This window comes from Erpetoichthys calabaricus, chromosome 18, assembly GCF_900747795.2.
Source record: "Erpetoichthys calabaricus chromosome 18, fErpCal1.3, whole genome shotgun sequence".
NCBI lineage: Eukaryota > Metazoa > Chordata > Cladistia > Polypteriformes > Polypteridae > Erpetoichthys > Erpetoichthys calabaricus.
In genome coordinates this window covers 85,882,021-85,898,208 of record NC_041411.2, presented here as the reverse complement: position 1 = coordinate 85,898,208, position 16,188 = coordinate 85,882,021, and the positions used below count along the sequence as shown (strand labels likewise).

Below are 16,188 nucleotides of genomic sequence, written 5' to 3'. Positions count from 1 at the left end.
AGGAGCCGTGCTGTTGATTGTGTATTGGAAGGGGGACTCTTCTAGCTCATTTGAACCCGAGTCTAAGTCTGAGCAGCCGTGTCTGGGCTTTGAGTCGCCCCCTGCTGGTCACACCATCTATCTGTCTGTCTCATATAGTGCCTTTTACATCTATCAATCAGTTATACAGCCCCCCCCCACCCCGTCTGTCTATGTACCTGTCTTTATTATCTAGTGCCTTTCCCATCTATGGACTGTTCAAGGCTTTTCACATCCTTCTAGCTATCTTGTGATTCAGGAGGAATGTTAAACATTTAAATGTCCTGCCAAAGAGTAAACGTGGGACTAACAAGTGTGACAATGGCGGGGACAACAGGAGGAGGCTGGGCATCGGCGTCACGAAGGTCAGCTTACTGATGGTGGAAATGAAATCCAGGAATTTCTCCTTAGGAAAAAGTGGATTTTCTAGTCCCCTGAAGTAAAGCTTCAAGACCCCAGCCACAGAATTAATGTCATGGTCACTCTGGTCATCGGTCAGTGGGTCTTCACCTGTGACAAAAGAAGGAAACACCAGCAGAATCAGAGAGTTTGTCTACATGTTCATTCCATGCACACACTTCAGGTGTCCAGTCACAAACATCTGAGGTGGCCGCGTTTACAGACGGGACAGCAGGACACACACAGATGGACAGACGGACGTGAATACACAGACAGGGCCTGCGCCAGAATGTCAGGAGGAAGAGGAGAGGCGAGGCAGCAGTCAACATGGCACACAGCAGGTATCAGTTACATAGCACCATCCATTCTCTTCTACAAAGTGCTGCCTTCCACATTAATGAATATCTATCCATCTGCTGTATAGTGCCTTTCACATCTGTTTATACACTTTATGGATGATTTATAAAGTGCCCCCCAGTATGACTCTCTTCATCTCTCTGCTTACCACCGTAAGGCTGCAGTACCCACCTCTCTCAAATGAATTTTTAATGTCGTTGACTTCGACTTGAGACCCAGGAACTCTGAAAATGCCCTGCTGTTGAAGACCTGAGGAGAGAGAAGAAGAATCAGAGATTCCAATGGCAAACAAAAGACAAACTTTAACGGCACTTTCTGTTTTCAGTGGGCCATGGCCTTACCGCACTTGTGCCCAGCTGGCAGAGGGGGGTATTGAAATGCTTGGACCGAGGTCAGACCCAGCAGTGATCATCGGTATGGAGGTGACACTTGTGGAGACATCGCCAATGTAGAAATACACTTTGTGAAGCACTGGGCTCCTGACTCGACACTCACACAGGTCCTGGACATTTGTGGGGGTCTGGTTCTTTGGTCTGTATGTGTCCATGCTGAACTAGCCGGCCCACCCAAACCAATTTTTGACAGACTTGTCCTTGAATCTTTGGCCACACTGCCTTACAAATCCAGACTGACTACAGGCGACCGTTCCCAGAACAGAAACGGTGGCTCATGACAGGAGTCCCAGCGGAGGACTGAGCCTGCCACCTCCTGGTGAACCCCAGGGTCTCAACCACAAGGCCACCCTGTCTGCCAGGCTCACCAAACCACATGCATTGACTAGGGTGGCAGAGTGGCACAGTGCTGCTGCCTCACAGGTCTGACTTGTGCCCACATGTTGCCCGTGTGCAGCTCGCATGTTCGGTGTGGCTCTGTGCTGAGTGCCAGCGAGTCCTAAATGTGTGTTTGCCATTTTGGAACATAAAAGCCATTTAGGCAAGAACTGCCAATTCAGCCCCACCAGCTGTATTCATCTAATCTCTCCCAAATGACATTCTGAAGGTCCCCAGCATGCTACTTATCCCCTGTGTCTGTGGTCCTTCTTCACATTTGTCCAGGATTACTGGTGACAAGTTGGAGGCCGTGTCCCTGTCCACCATACATCCCGTTTATCGTTGTCATTTTGAACCTCTTCGTGTCTGTCTTGGTTCATCTCCTCGGGGGCTCTCCGTGGTCCTGAATCAGCCTGGTTGCTCTCCACGGTGCTGGTCTCATTCCTGATCACCCCACAGGGACTTTCTGTCCAGCTGCAGTGTCTTTACTGTAATGTGCGCAGCCCACCAGATGAGGCCTCACCAGTGAGTGAGCAATATGGCAGAAGAGGACTTGCACTGCAGACATGACATTAGCCCTCTCATCGGGGCTCGACAGTGACCGGTCCACCAGCCCTCCCCGGTCCTTCTACAGTAATCAGGTGGACTTTTAGTTTTGTGTTATCGTCAGAGTTGACAAACGTGCCGTTTTTGTTCTTATCAGATCACATGTCTGTATTAAGAAGAGCAGTGGCTCTGGCAATGACCCCTGATGGACACCACTTGTGACTACATCACCTAATTCTGAGAAGGTTCCTCTGCCCACAACCCCCTGCCAACCCTTTGCCCACCTAAATGCGGTGACCTGAACTGCGACTTCCGAGCATCATCTTCTGTGTATCCCGAGCATCTTCTACTATCTGCTGCAGACGCTTCCTGTCATGATTCCATCCCCTCAGTGAAGCCCCCCACCCCAGCTGTTCAAGGGGTACACAGGATACTTAAGCATGTTGCAATAACATGATGTTCAGCCTCCAAACTGGCCCTTTGACAGACTGCTGGGTCCCACCCTGTGGTTGGTGCTGCTAGGTTAGGTTCTGGCCCCCCATAATCCTCAGCTGGACTAAACAGCATTGGGATTTTGATGTCCGTGTCTACTTACCATACAGGTTGATGTATCTGATGCAGCTTTCCACCACGAGAGGTATGGCTTGGCCAGAGTCCTTCAAAAAGATAAGAGTTGGACATTTGAGTGGAGAGGACAGGAAGTTCAAAAGAGAACTTGAAGAAATGCAGGAAGGCAAAAGCATGGATGGCAGATCAAATACTCGGCTTAGCGGCCTGAAGCTTCTGCGAGAACAAAGCCGGACGGCAGCAGAGAGATCTGCAGAAGGACACATTCACCGAGCCACTCGGCACGTCACACTGCTCTGCACTGGCACGTTCACAGCGGTGGCCACCTTGTCCGGGGCCTCTGAAAACCAACATGTGCCTGAACAGGAGTGCCACACGCGAGTACGCGGACGTCATCTAACTGGGCGGCTGAATGTGGAGATGACAGTGGTGACGGGCCGGCTGGCTGGGTTGAGGGTTTGGAAACCATTGATTGAAAGTCAGGTGGGCTACAAAATGAGATGGTGTGGCAGATATTTTGTCTGATGGAGGCCACATAAGAAAAACACAGAAAGGAGCCCCTCCGACTCCAGCGGGCACCCCTCTGCTTACACGTCACGTGGCACTCACAGCTACAAGCTTCACCCAAAGGAACCGTCCTGCCATGGCGGGCGGCACCACACCTGCTAATGAATTTATCAAAAATGAGTGCAAGTCAAGGTGGGCCGCAGTCAGCCAGCACAGGAGGCAGTGGGTGGCTTAAGGTGGGTAATGTCACGGTTTGTACAGTATATCAGTATGGCATGGACTTATTTAGAGCCCCCTGTACTTCGGAGACCACCACAGTGTGTTGTGCTGGAGGCTCCTTAGGGGTCACACTTGTCTATCTATCTTTTATATAGTGCCTTTCAGATCTCCTTGTCTATCCATCTGCTGTAATGTAATGTAGGGGACAGAGGAAGTGCCAGGACAATGGCAGACCAGCGAGAGGCTGTAGTCCCATTTGGCCCTGTTGGGGTCCCTCTGAGCTGCACCTTTGACAGGTGTGTCCACCTCTGCCAGGCCCATGCAGTTAGGTGGCACACCCCCACTTGTGCCAATTGTACGGCAGTGGTGCGTAGCCCGTGGAGAAGGTGTTTTGTTACTTTAAGGGTCTTCTGGATTGAAAGTGATGGTTCAGCTGTGGTGTTGTGGGTTTTGGGGGTGTAACTATCTATCTTCACATTTTCTTCGCATTACCTTCCCCAACCTGAACCCTCGTGCCCATTGAAGGTGCCAGTACAGTCAAGGCCCTCCTGCTATGCGGCTCATCAGTGGAGCCCCTCGGGTCTCCCTTCATCAAGTCCCTCATGCCCCTGAACTCAACCCTGGCACATGGCCTGGTTACTGACCCTGTGGGCTGAAGTGCCCAAACACTGATACTAAAGGTAAGTACCTGAATTCGGGCACGAGCATTCCTTCGTCCTCTGGGAAAGAAAGCGGCACAGCAGGAAGACAGAAGACAGGAAGCAAGAATGGAGAAAGTTAAAGCAGCATACACAACATCCATGGGAGAGGCCACGGGGCAAGTGCAATGGCGGCTTAGTTCTGAAAGGCCTACAGCCGAAGGCCCCGACGCCTTCGGGGCTCCAGGGGCTGATCAGTGAGGGAGGTCAAGGCGGGTGCTGCCAGCTCTGCCTGTCGGATGTCATTTCTTACAAGTCAAGTGCAGCTTGGCCAAGTGGTAGCTTGAACCAGGGGCCGTCTACCAGACGCTGGAGGTGGACATTCAGTCACGCACAGAGCATGGAGAGCCAATTCCAAAAACTGCTCTGGGTGGCATGTCTGTGGCTGCCCTGTGAGTCGTCAGCAGGCTGGTGACCCCCAACACATCACATGACTGCTGGGTTAGGTGGGTCTGAGAGGGTGAGGGTACACGGCGGAGGGAATGTGCATGTGTTAGGAGGCACAGTGGTTAGCGCTGCTGCCTCATCGATCAAAGCTCCTGCCCAGTCATTGTCCACGTGGGGTGTGTGTGTGTCCCACTCATAGACAAAGGGTCTCATAAAGTAATAATAAAACATGCCGGCCTGCACACCAACAGACACGGGCTCAACTGCGCCACATCTAGAGAATGGAAACGAGGGGGCTGAGGACCTGGATGGACGTGGATGGGTTGTGTTTGAATGTCTGATGGCTTAAGTCGTTTACTGTTAGTCCAACAATCAGTGAAGGGCGCTATAAAGTGAATGGAACGGAGCCCAGGAGAGGCACAGCAGCCATTTATGCCCACTCTCTGAGCCTGCCTACCTCAATACCAGGTGACAGGAGCCCACCCTGGATGGAATGCCAGACAAGAGCAGGGCAAACCCAGTCCATCCAACGCACAGAATACAAAGGCATCAGGATCAAACTCCACTGAGCTGGCAAACCCAGCAGTGCCCACCCCTGTGCCACCCCTTGGTGAGAGGAAGGCTGGCATTTGAGCCACATTTGCACTTCAGGTTCTTCCAGAATTAAATAAAACAGTTGGGATGGCAGGTGCCAACAGAAATTGAAATCCAGCATGGCAGAGGAGTGGCAGTGTGGCCCGCAGTCCCAGAGAATCTGATGGGAAGGCACTATAAAGTGTGACAGAGAAGGCAACACTTGCATTGAGCTCGAGTGCCAAAGTCCATGTGTTTTCGGCCATTTTAGTGGCATTTCTTGAAGCCCCCACAGTGCGGAGAAGCCGCCAGTGCACCGAGCCACCAGGCCCCTCGAGCACACGGTCACGAGTACCTTGATGAAGGTTTCCATATTGCCGTTAAACAGTTTATGATTATAGACCGATCGAGGCCTAGGCTTCCTCATTTTCTGTGGCTTAGGAGGAAGAGTAGGAGGCCTGGGAAAAATGGAAGAAAGGTCAGCATAGGCGGCACACAACAGGAAGGTGACACAAAGGGATGGCAGCGTCCACCTGCATGAAAGGACCACCCACGGAGTAAGAAGTTCAAATCTGAGCAATGAGCGGCTCCCCCAAATGTTGGGTTTAATGTGGCCCCTCGCTCCTCTACACTCCCACCACACCTGCACTAAGATGAGTAAATGTGTGAGGCAGCGGCCAACACGGCGTCCATCAGGGGGCCCAAAGACGGCCAAACAGATGCACAGAGGACCCATGAGCTGCCCAGATACCCCACTCATGCATACGAGCAGCACGCTGGCACTCCAGTCCTCCATCCACGAGTGCCTGTCCTCGCCCAAATGTCCAGTCACAATCCTCTGACCAGACTGCAGCAAAAAGCCAACCTCATGTCCTACAGAGGGACACGGAGAGGCCACCAGCCAGCGCATCTGCCCTGGTGGCTGCCCTCCAGAACTCCGTCCTGCTGCTGAGGTTTGCTTTTGCAAACGTATTCAACAGAAAGCCAAAGCCAAATGGGCAGTCAGTGGGTAATCACCAATGAGGTTAGCCACACCCTGGTGGCGCCAGTGCATGACATAACTGGGCACTCAGGATCAACAGAGAAGGCCAAATGGTGCATCGCTGACCCCAACTCTCCACAGAGCAAGTGGGCCTCTTCCTTTACTCACCCCTACCTTCAATATGCACAACATGATGGATGCCTGAAAACGTTAAAGGAGCCATCTTTGTGCTGAAGAAATGGGTGGTCCACCAGCAACAACCAGAAGGAAGGCGGAGTTTGGAGGAGAACCAAAAGAAGCAGGAGATGAGCACGAGACGGGCGAGGGTCAAAGCAAAGTCAATCGGGAGAGCCAAAACTCCCACCCAAACCGCGCAAGCGATCGTGTCTCCACTTACGCACGCTAAGAATCCCAAACGAGCAGCCCACCACCATCCTCTATACAGACTAAGAGGTGGCATCACGTCACAATTCGGCCGCCATTGTACTAAAAAAATGGCTGCACAAAACCCAAGAAAATGAGCGATAAAAATGAATGACAAGTCAAATCTGGACAAGCAAACACAAAACAGCATAGAAATAAGACATGTGACGTCGAACCCCCAAACAAGGCTAAGGGGGGCACGTTCAGAATGAGTCAAGCGCCTACTAGTGGGGACGGCGACCTCAAGAGGGGTGCACAAAGGCAGGTGATTGTCCGCACCCAGGTGGTTTCTGGATTTTGTGGCATGTGTCAGTTTTTGGACTCCCACTGTCACTTTAGATTCATTTGTCACTTTATTTGGTGATTTTTCTGATGTATTTATTAGACCTCTGTGAGACTTTTTAACAGTCGATGGCGTTTCACGTGAAGATGGAGGTGCGGTGCGGTGTGCTGCGCTCGACTGAAGGGACTTGTGTTGAAGCAAACAAATGCCAGCAGCGTCGGGAGCCCCGCTAGAGAGGGCCGAGTGAGAATCACAATGAATGAAATCTGAACAACAAGGAGAGAGGCTGTCGCTGCCACCTTCAATAGTGGGCACTTGCTCATGTCACCCGAGGGACTCTGCTAACCACAAGCTGTCACCACATTCACATCCACCTTTACCGAATTCTCCTAAAGCAATACGGTCCAAAGTTTAGCGTTTGTTTTAAGGAAAGGATCTCATTGGCCCGGACCCTTCTGTTCTCGTTTCTGACCCGTTGCCGGGCTTTGGTCCGTTGGTTTAACCCTTTGTGATCTGTGACTCTTTTCTTTGGGCTCACATTGGCGTCCTGGTTTGTGGATATTTAAATCACACTTTGCGTGCATTAGTGAAAGTGCTTCCAGTCGGCCTAGGATTTCAAGGATTGGTTTTGTGAGTATTCCGACAACGAGATTGGCTCATTGAGTCTGAGCCGCCCGTGGTTTACGTTTTCATCTCCTGCTCCTTTCTTTCAGTAACGACACGGCTCAAGAGCGCCCCCTCACACCACTCAACTCAATCACAAGATCCACTGAGTCACAAAGACAGGAAAGCCAATACCGATGGGGGAGGGAGTGAAGGCTTGAAGGTTTCACCCGCCCCTGGAAGTCAGAGGTCCTCCAACTGAATATGTCTGCTCTTACTTTCATGAGACAGCAGCTGGCAGGGTGGCCAGTCTCAGATCTCCATGGGACCCTGTCATTTAATGTGCCTCTCCGAGGGTCTGTACCATTCAAGGTCCTTCATAACAAACATCAAAGGAATGGCCACCCCCTACAGGACACGCAGAGAATGGCAACCTTCAGCAAACCACAACTTGAAATACTCTGAGGGGGCCGTGCAACACACAGGACCAAAAATCAAAATGAAATAAAAAGAAGACACCACATTACTCAGCAAGTGAGGGCCCACTTGGTCCAAATACAAAGTGAGCGGGCAGTGGGCGACGCCAACACTCGGCAGACTTACCTCGTCGTTCCACATTCTGCTCTTTCTCCTACAAGACAAAGAGAGATGCTGTTAGCACGTCCTGCGCCACTGAATGCCCTTTAAGAAACAACAGAGATGTCTCACAGGATGGCAATCTGAAGTGCCAAGAAGGCACCGACTGAACTTCCACATGAGCCCAACTGAGGCACTCGGCATCTTCAACTGGCTCTTATATAGTGCCTTTCAGCGAGCATGGCTGGCGCAGCTTCACAGTCAAAGTGTGCCAACAGGACCCCCGCAGCTCACTGTCTGAGCACATGGGGGGCTCTGCTGCCTGCCTGCTGGCCTGCTCATTGGCGCTACTTTCTGTTTGCCATCGGACTCGCCGTTCTTTGTATTTCTTTGTGTCATTTGATGCAAACGTCAGTGGAGCAGTTGGTGTTAGTAAAACAACTGTAATGCTATTTCTGTCATGAATAATAATAATAATAATAATAATAATTGTGTTTTGACTTTGATTAGGGTTTATTAATAATCCCGTCTAAAGATCGTTTTTATTTTAGTACAGTGCTTCATTTTCATTCTTCTATTTATTTACTTCTTTATTTTAGTACAAGCATTTCTATAACCTTACTTATTAATAATCCTTTTTGTATTAATACAGTAATTTTAAGAACTGTATTTGGTATCATTATTACTAGTTTTGTGGTACTGTAGTAAATGTTATTTATTATTAGTCACACTCCTGTGTCATAATGTAATATTTTTGTATTTATTGTTAGCACTAACCCTTTGTGTGCCACTTATTACTGTAATATGAATCATTTTCCATGTTTTCTTCTCGTATGATTGCTGCGTTTGCTTTTTCTCAGTGATGGTCGTTCCTGACTCTTATGACTGGTCGTGTCCTCGCCTTTGTTTTTCTTGCTGCCCAGGTGAGTTCACACCTTCCTAACTGCTTGATCATCAGACCTCTGCCAGTCGCTGCTTTGCCTAATCAGCGCGTCCCACCTCGCCTTCCAGAAGTGTTTAGGCACAGCGGGAGGTGCCGTCACATTACGCTACATGGCATGGGCCTCAAAGGGGCGCCAGCCAGTCTTCATCGAGCGTCTCTTTTGTGCTCATCCTCTTTCATAAGAGCTCAGTTTTTGTCAAACTTTTGTCCCGTGAACCTGTGCCGCTGTACCAAAGCCCCATCCTGCCACGTTACCTTAGTCTGCCAGCTTCAGTCGCATCCGATTTATTTGGCTCACAAATATCTGAGGGTCCATTTTCCGGTTGCCCCGATGAGACCATCGGCCATCTGGTGTCACATCTTCATCAGCGGGGTCCACCGTTGGTGCTGTTGGCTCAGCTGCACTGCCATGCCGCTGTTGCTCATAAATTATCACATGCGATTCCACCAGCTGCTGGATGGCCTGCTCTGTGACTTTGTGCTGCTTGGTGGTCTTCAGATGTGCCAGACATTAATATGAAAGAGCACGTCAGCCACGAGTCACTTCCCCTTGAAGATGTGCAGCATTCGGTGCGTCTTTCGCATTACGGCTTCACGTCCAGGTTTATTGGCCATATTAGTAGCACAGCAAACTGTTGGCGCCACCACCTCCCTTTGTCCTCTTTTAAAATGCCGCCGCCCACTAGCATTTGCCCAGGGTTTCCCACAACTCACCTTCTCCTAGGGCCTGCTTTAGCAGGTCGTGCTTAGCCTGCAGTTTGGTGATGAGGTTACTGCCATTGAGGAACTCTTTAAATTTCTGAAAGGAGAAAAGAAGAGCGTCGCATCAAGAAGGACACAGGGGGTTTGGCTCTGAGGAGCCCGTCATCTTTAGCTCTTAATTGTCACCTGAGCACCCAGCAGCTCCCTGGGGGTGTGTGTGACGCCAGCCGCCCCATGTGACTTTCGTCTCTCGTGCTGGCCGTCGTCCAGCTCACGGACACACACAGGTGCACACTCATGACTGCACCACTTACCGTGAAGTAGAACATCTCCGTTTCCTGCTGGTTGGCCCTCCTCTTGGCGATGTTCAGCTTGCTCATGTACGTCTCTGACGCAGCAGACTTGACCGATTCGGTGGAGCGGCTGTGCTGGAAGGCGTCCGAGACATCAAAGTCTTCCACGGTCAGCATGTCCTGTAGTGTTTGCATCGTGGCATCCAGGGTCTTCCGCACCTGTAAAGACAGACGCCCCTCTGTGAACATCCCCACATTCTTCCCATTTGTCACGAGAATCTCAAGATTAGGAGCTACTGTCACATGGAATAGGAGGGGGCCACAACTCCAACAGTGAGTCCCCAGGTGCCACGGGCAGTGCTTCCAGGGGGCCACCGTCGATAGAGCAGTGTCTCCTAATGTTGTGTACAGTAGGGTGACTCCTGGGGCACTATAGGTGGCATGCCCAATGTCCACCATGCCATTAGGTCTAATATGTCTTGGTCTTTGCCACCTAGTGTTATGGACAAATGTCTGGCAGGTTCGCTGGCCCTGTCACTTGTGTCCAGTGGAAGCACCTTTGCCATGATGACCCCAGGATCTCCTTTGCTCTTTTCAGACCCCAGAAGGCCCTCCAGAAGACAGGTCAGGTGAAGCTGAGAGCTGGGAGGAGAGGGCCTGGGTGGGCATGACGAGGACTTCATTTTGACTTCTGGTGCCTTCTCGACTCTCCATCTGCTTTGGCCATCTTTTGTGCCGTCACCTCCTGGTCTAAAGCACCTTGTGGATGTTTAGAGCTAACCCGGGCACCATAATGGCACGAAACGGGAGGTGGGTGGGGGGTGATATGACTGATCAGAAAATATCAAAAATGCGGGTAGTGCCTCCCGGCAAACAGCACTTGGGATTGAATGACCACAAAACGCCAAAATGAGACAGAGGTGGACGCCACAGGCCCTTCACATATTGTCCAAATTTATGAAATCGACAGGTGAGCACAGTGACAATTTGGGTTGTGCCTGTGTTTTCGTAACGTCGCACACGACGGCAGTCATGTTGTGTATGAGTAACGGCCCCTTGTGAACTCGTGATTCAAGGTGTCTTAGTTTACTTTCAGTGTGGCGAGGTGGACACTGCTGGTCTGTGAGTGTCCACCTGACGGCGGTAAGAAGGGATCTGTGTGTGAGGCCGTGGCGCAGGGCGCCCCCTGCAGGTCCACATCAGCTAGCGACTCTGCCCCCTTCCATTGCGGTCCCTGTCAGTGGCTCCCTCTATCCCACTCACATAATTCACTCAAAAACAGCGACGCACCGGCCTGCCGGAGGATTCACAAGTTAGCAGTGGCGCCTGTGGCTGGCGCCGTGTCTGATGCTGTGACTGCTGGGACTTTTGAAGATGGCGTCCCAGTGCTTTACTTTGAGCTCTGCATTAAGTGACAAGAAGGTTCAGGGGTGAGTGTTTCCTGTGCAGATGATTCAGCTTGCTGGCTTTCTTTTGCCTCTTCATCTGCTGGCCCCTTTGGACACAACACTTGGGAGTTCCCAGCCCAGGGTCCCTGTGGGAGGCATCAAACCAACCTTCCCTCTTAAGGTGCCCACCACAAGAGCACAAATCAAAGTAATGAGTCCGCTGAGCACTTTACCTCCTCGTTCTCTATTTTCAGGGTGGCCAGTCGGGACTGCAGCTGATGGTATCTCATGAGAAGTTCAGTCTGAACTGGCTGCTGGGCACTCACCTGGCAGACCTGCCAAAGAAAAGGACAAGAACAACATCGTTAGTGAGCAGACGGGCGGACATGGCGTGAAGAACCAAACTAAAGCACACAGGTTCACAAAATTATAAAGAAGCTGGGTCCACTCACAGCTAACTCTGACTGACTGACTGGCACTACAGCTGCATAGACTGCTGAGGTGACCAGCGGTGGGTGCATGGAAGTGAGTGAGTGAGTGTGCCCTGGCTCAGGGCGCACGTGTGTGTGTGTCTGTGTGAGAGTCAGCAGGTCCTACTGTGGGCAGTGCCTATAGAAGTAAGTGAGTGTCTCCCAACATGGGGGGTGGTGTGTGTGTGTGTGTGTGTGTGCATCTCACCATACCATCCACGGCTCATTAGTACCTCACAACCACCACTGCCCAAGAAGGATTCCCTCACTCTGCAATGGAAAGGGGGGCTTCAACAACTGCATGGATGGATGGACAATTCAAATGGTTTTCATTACCTCGTCTCCCATATGAGGCTGATACTCAAACCTCATTGGTGGACAGAAGACCTGATTGTGCATGTCCATGACCTTGTGTTTGTCACTGCGGGCATCCAGATTGTCCACAGCATTCTCAATGATGTCCAGGCCCTCGTGCCGCGAGGTCTCCAAATTGTACTCTGCTGATAAGTAAGTCCTGAATGTCCTGGCAAGGCTGGCATGGTACCCCAGATCAAAGCACTAGAAATTAAAGGAAAACATAAAGTTAGTTTGTGGATGAAATGAACACAACGTCGTAAGCAGAGCAGCCCACCACTCATCACTAGGTGACCCATTTCCCCCTACTCCGCCAGTGCTGATGGTGTGCTGCTTTGTATGCCAGTCTCATCTGTTTGACTGAAAAGGCACTTCACAAACCAAACAGCCAGTGACTTAGGCGTCATTAAGCCCCTACATTAAAAAAGGCCCAGCAGGCAGGACTGGTAATTGTGGGATATACAGATGGACAAAGGCTAGCATGGAAATGAGAATCAACCGTGGACACCCCCAAGCTGACACCCAGGAGCACCACTGGCCATTCCTGACTGTGGAAATGACATGTGGGCTCTGCCTGGGGGCTTAAAGGATCAGAACTGGCAAGAGCTCCAGCAGACGAGTGGCCCAGACAGCAAGGCCCCTTTGACTGACCTGCTCACGAATGCCCCCTCCTGGCATGTCAAGCCCAGTCCATTTATCTTATATAGCGCTCTTAACTGAGTACAAGCTGAGAGAGCTGCTACAAGCGTGCCACTCAAACACAAACGGCGCCATTTACACAGGGATTAGCATCAACAGACAATCAAGTGGCGCAGGTTCAAATGGAGTATCACAAAAGGACCACGACAATGTGCTCTTCAGGCATGGCAGCCAGCAGTAGACCTCTGGGGGTCCATGGGTCGTACAAATGTCACACTCACCAGGCCCAGCTCTTCAAACTCTCCAGCAGGCAATTTAGTGGCAGATTTGAACCGCTAAACAGGGTGAACATCATCGTGGGTGGAAATGTGAAGAAATGGGGGTCCTGACAGCACGGCAACCTTGGACTGCGAACCCTCCAGTGCAGCGTCTGCATGCTCTCCCTTTGCACCTGTCACATTCCTGCTGCTTCCCAAACACAGGCCTTTAGGTCAACCTGGAATGCTGGAAAGGTGAGACTCTGCCAGCCAAGATGCCAGTGTGTCACTTCGGGCAGCTGATGGACGGATGAAGGAGCTTGGACTGGACTTGGTCGTTTTCTAAAATCCCAGCATTGCTGTGTGCTGCCTTGTGCCTACGGGATTCAAATTAAAGATGAACTGACTGGCGCCAACCCTCCTAGATGTTAATGGGAAACTGAGTGGGGCTGTAAGACCAGTGCATTAGTCCTAAGTGGCAAATCTCCCCCCATGCTGGGGCGGTGCTGCGCTTCCCAGAGTCTGCAAGTGCACAGTAATCTCATTTTCGAGCAGCAAAGCCCCTTGGGATCACTGGATCTTCACTCCCTGTATGAATGCGACGAAGCCCATGCTGGCCAGACAAAGACTTGTCGGAGAGGGGCTTCTCTGTGTCCTTTGTGAACCCACTGTGAGAGGCATTTGACCCCTCTGTGGCACCACTTTCACGTCTCTCCCTCATAACTTACATATCAGTACATCGCTTCTCATCGATGAGGAAAAGTGTGACGCATGTAGGCATCAAGGTGGAGAAAGCTGGCAGGCAGGCGGTGCACCAGGATGTGACAGAAGCATCTGTCCGTCTGTGACCAAGTGGCACTCCCATTAAATGACGAGGGCTGGCTTTTGTGCAACTCACAACGTGAAACAGGCTGAGGCCACCCAACCCTTAAGAACTCCATAAACAGCAGTGTGGGAAGTGATTAATAATGGAGGTGCTCATGGCAGACAAAGGCATCAGGAAGTCACGAGTCGAGCGCCCAGCTGGAAGAGGAATGGCAGTCGATGAGAGGCAATTACCGAACGCCAGCAGGGCCACAGCACAACGTGCACGAGTGCCACTCAGCCTCAAAGAAATCCCACAGACAATGAAAACGCTTCATCCTCCCTTCCGTCCCGGTGGACCCCCCGATGCTGGAGGTTTTCACCCAGTAGCGCCTCCTGTTGGTGGCTCCCTAAGCTTACCAGCACACCTTAAGGCTGTCAGCCGTTCATCTTCTGGTTTAATAACAGAAGGAGTGTGACATTTATGTTCAATTGAGATTTACTGACACGCCGACTTGGGCTTTAGTTTTCTTTGTTAGTTTTTAACTCTCGCTTGTTGCTCCTTGCTGATGAAATGGACTGCTTTGCCATCTTTTCTGGGGTATACATTTTTTGGTCTATACAGATAAATTCTTAATTTATAAAGATTCTGCATTGGCCAGGGGTTTTATGGTTTTCCCTCCCTAGAAGGTCACTTTTATGTTTTAGCCGGGGCAGGCCTTGAAGCCTGCCGGTTGAGTTTGGGGTCTGGCCCGTTTCTGAGACTTTTTGTCCATTCTGAGGCCATCACTGTGTTAAGTAAACCACTACAGAGATCACCCCGCTCAGAAGACACTTTGGCCTTTGCTGTAAAGCTCTCCTTCCGTGGCCACTGCTCCAACTACATCTCGGTGTAATCCTCCATTTCACGCTCCTGCGAGCTACAAAATGAAAAGTTTGACGTGCATCTGAGTGCGTGAATGAAATGCGCGAAGGTCATTTGGCATCTTTTTAAATAATCATAGCCACTGTTGTATATGCCTGAAACATAAAATGGCTTTCTGAATAATGCACAAGCCTGCTGGGAAATGACTTGGTGGCCCTCTTGGCACATATGATGGCCAAAATGCCCACCAGGGGAAGTCCTGTAGGAGAGACAGACTCTGAGCAAAAATAAATGGAAAGAAATGACTTCTGTGCCCTCAAAACCCATTAAAGCGACCACCAGTGGTCCTCTGTAAACCGAGGGATAGGACAAAAAAAAATGTGACAGGTGCCCAGCAGACCACATTTGAATCCACCAAGACGGGTGTCAGATCTTAAACATCATTAAGTGAGAAATTGCCTCACTTAAGAACACTGACTTGAAAACACCAGTCTAACCCTTCATATGAAAGGCACTATAAACAAGTCTCAGAATGGGCACCGGTGGTACAGTCAGGGCTGCACGAGAAATGAATGTTCAAAGTCACGTGTCTGCAGTGATGACCACACGGATAATCAAACTACTCTAACCATAACTACAATATGGTGACAGCAGAGAAATGGGGGTGACACGGCGGCCTACGTGTGTTCCCTCTATCCTTAGGCAGGAAGAGACCCCAGAAGTTCAGGTGCCCCTCCCCATCTGGTTCACCTAACCTCAGAAGCAGCACCCATGCTTTAAACTTGCTGCCGCCATCTTTAAAACGAGGACTTGTGATCGAAGCCCCAGCTCTCTGGCCATACCCCGAACCCAAAACAAGAAGGACCACTCACGTCAATCATGTCAGAGACATCATGGATGTAGTATTTGGCCACAACTGCGTTCGTCGCTGCGAGGTTCAGCAGGTAGTCATTTCTCGCTTTGGTGCACTTCAGCTTGTTTTCTGAATACTTGGCTTGTCTCTGTGAAACACAAAGAACATGGGGTTAGCGGAGGAATCACTGGGGGGTCTCAGTCCAGTGTACAGCCAGGCAAACAGACCCCTTGAGTTCTGCTGCAGCTGGGAAGGTTTCATATCATCCAGCGGCGGGCACTCGCCTCGCTGCCCACGCCCTCTAATGCCTTTTGGGAAAGCAAAAAGCAGAGGGGGCACAACTGTCAAGTGGCAGGGAACATGTTAGACCATGTGACACATGAACATGAGCTCAAAAAGCGCACCTTCTCCTTCATCTTCTCGATCTTCTTGACAGTGCTACGTCGCTGTGGCCGCTCTTCGTGCCGCAGCAGGTTCACGTTGAGGTCCGATTTGCTGAACTGCTTCTCTTCTTGCTTCTCAGCCTCCTTCAGTTTGCTCTCGGCGCTGATGCTCTCCGTGTGGTACATGTGATACGTCTTCATCACCTGTGGGAGAAGATCAAAATGGTTACACAGTGGGCTACCCTGCCACCTCAGCCCCCCAGTCACTGACCATCCACAGGGCAGCGTGTCGGGAGAAACAGCAAAGAAGAGCCCATTCGATGGCTTTG

General features: G+C 50.8%; 1 protein-coding gene across 3 annotated transcripts in view; it reads right to left on the bottom strand.

Moving 5' to 3' along the window:
* Positions 1–16,188, bottom strand: part of srgap3 (SLIT-ROBO Rho GTPase activating protein 3) — an 83,694-nt gene that overhangs the window by 13,114 nt on the left and 54,392 nt on the right. Inside the window, exons 5-15 of one of the 3 annotated variants that reach the window (XM_028824960.2) lie at positions 15,881–16,063; positions 15,496–15,624; positions 12,041–12,262; positions 11,468–11,569; positions 9,868–10,065; positions 9,566–9,650; positions 7,936–7,963; positions 5,397–5,499; positions 2,686–2,746; positions 946–1,023; positions 394–528 (exon numbers count right to left, since the gene is read on the bottom strand). In XM_028824960.2, the coding sequence (XP_028680793.1) occupies positions 394–528; positions 946–1,023; positions 2,686–2,746; positions 5,397–5,499; positions 7,936–7,963; positions 9,566–9,650; positions 9,868–10,065; positions 11,468–11,569; positions 12,041–12,262; positions 15,496–15,624; positions 15,881–16,063 (1,324 nt within the window). Of the gene's footprint in view, positions 1–393; positions 529–945; positions 1,024–2,685; positions 2,747–4,071; positions 4,103–5,396; positions 5,500–7,935; positions 7,964–9,565; positions 9,651–9,867; positions 10,066–11,467; positions 11,570–12,040; positions 12,263–15,495; positions 15,625–15,880; positions 16,064–16,188 lie in introns of all 3 variants that reach the window. The other 2 variants (XM_028824961.2, XR_007933915.1) reach the window with 2 other exon arrangements.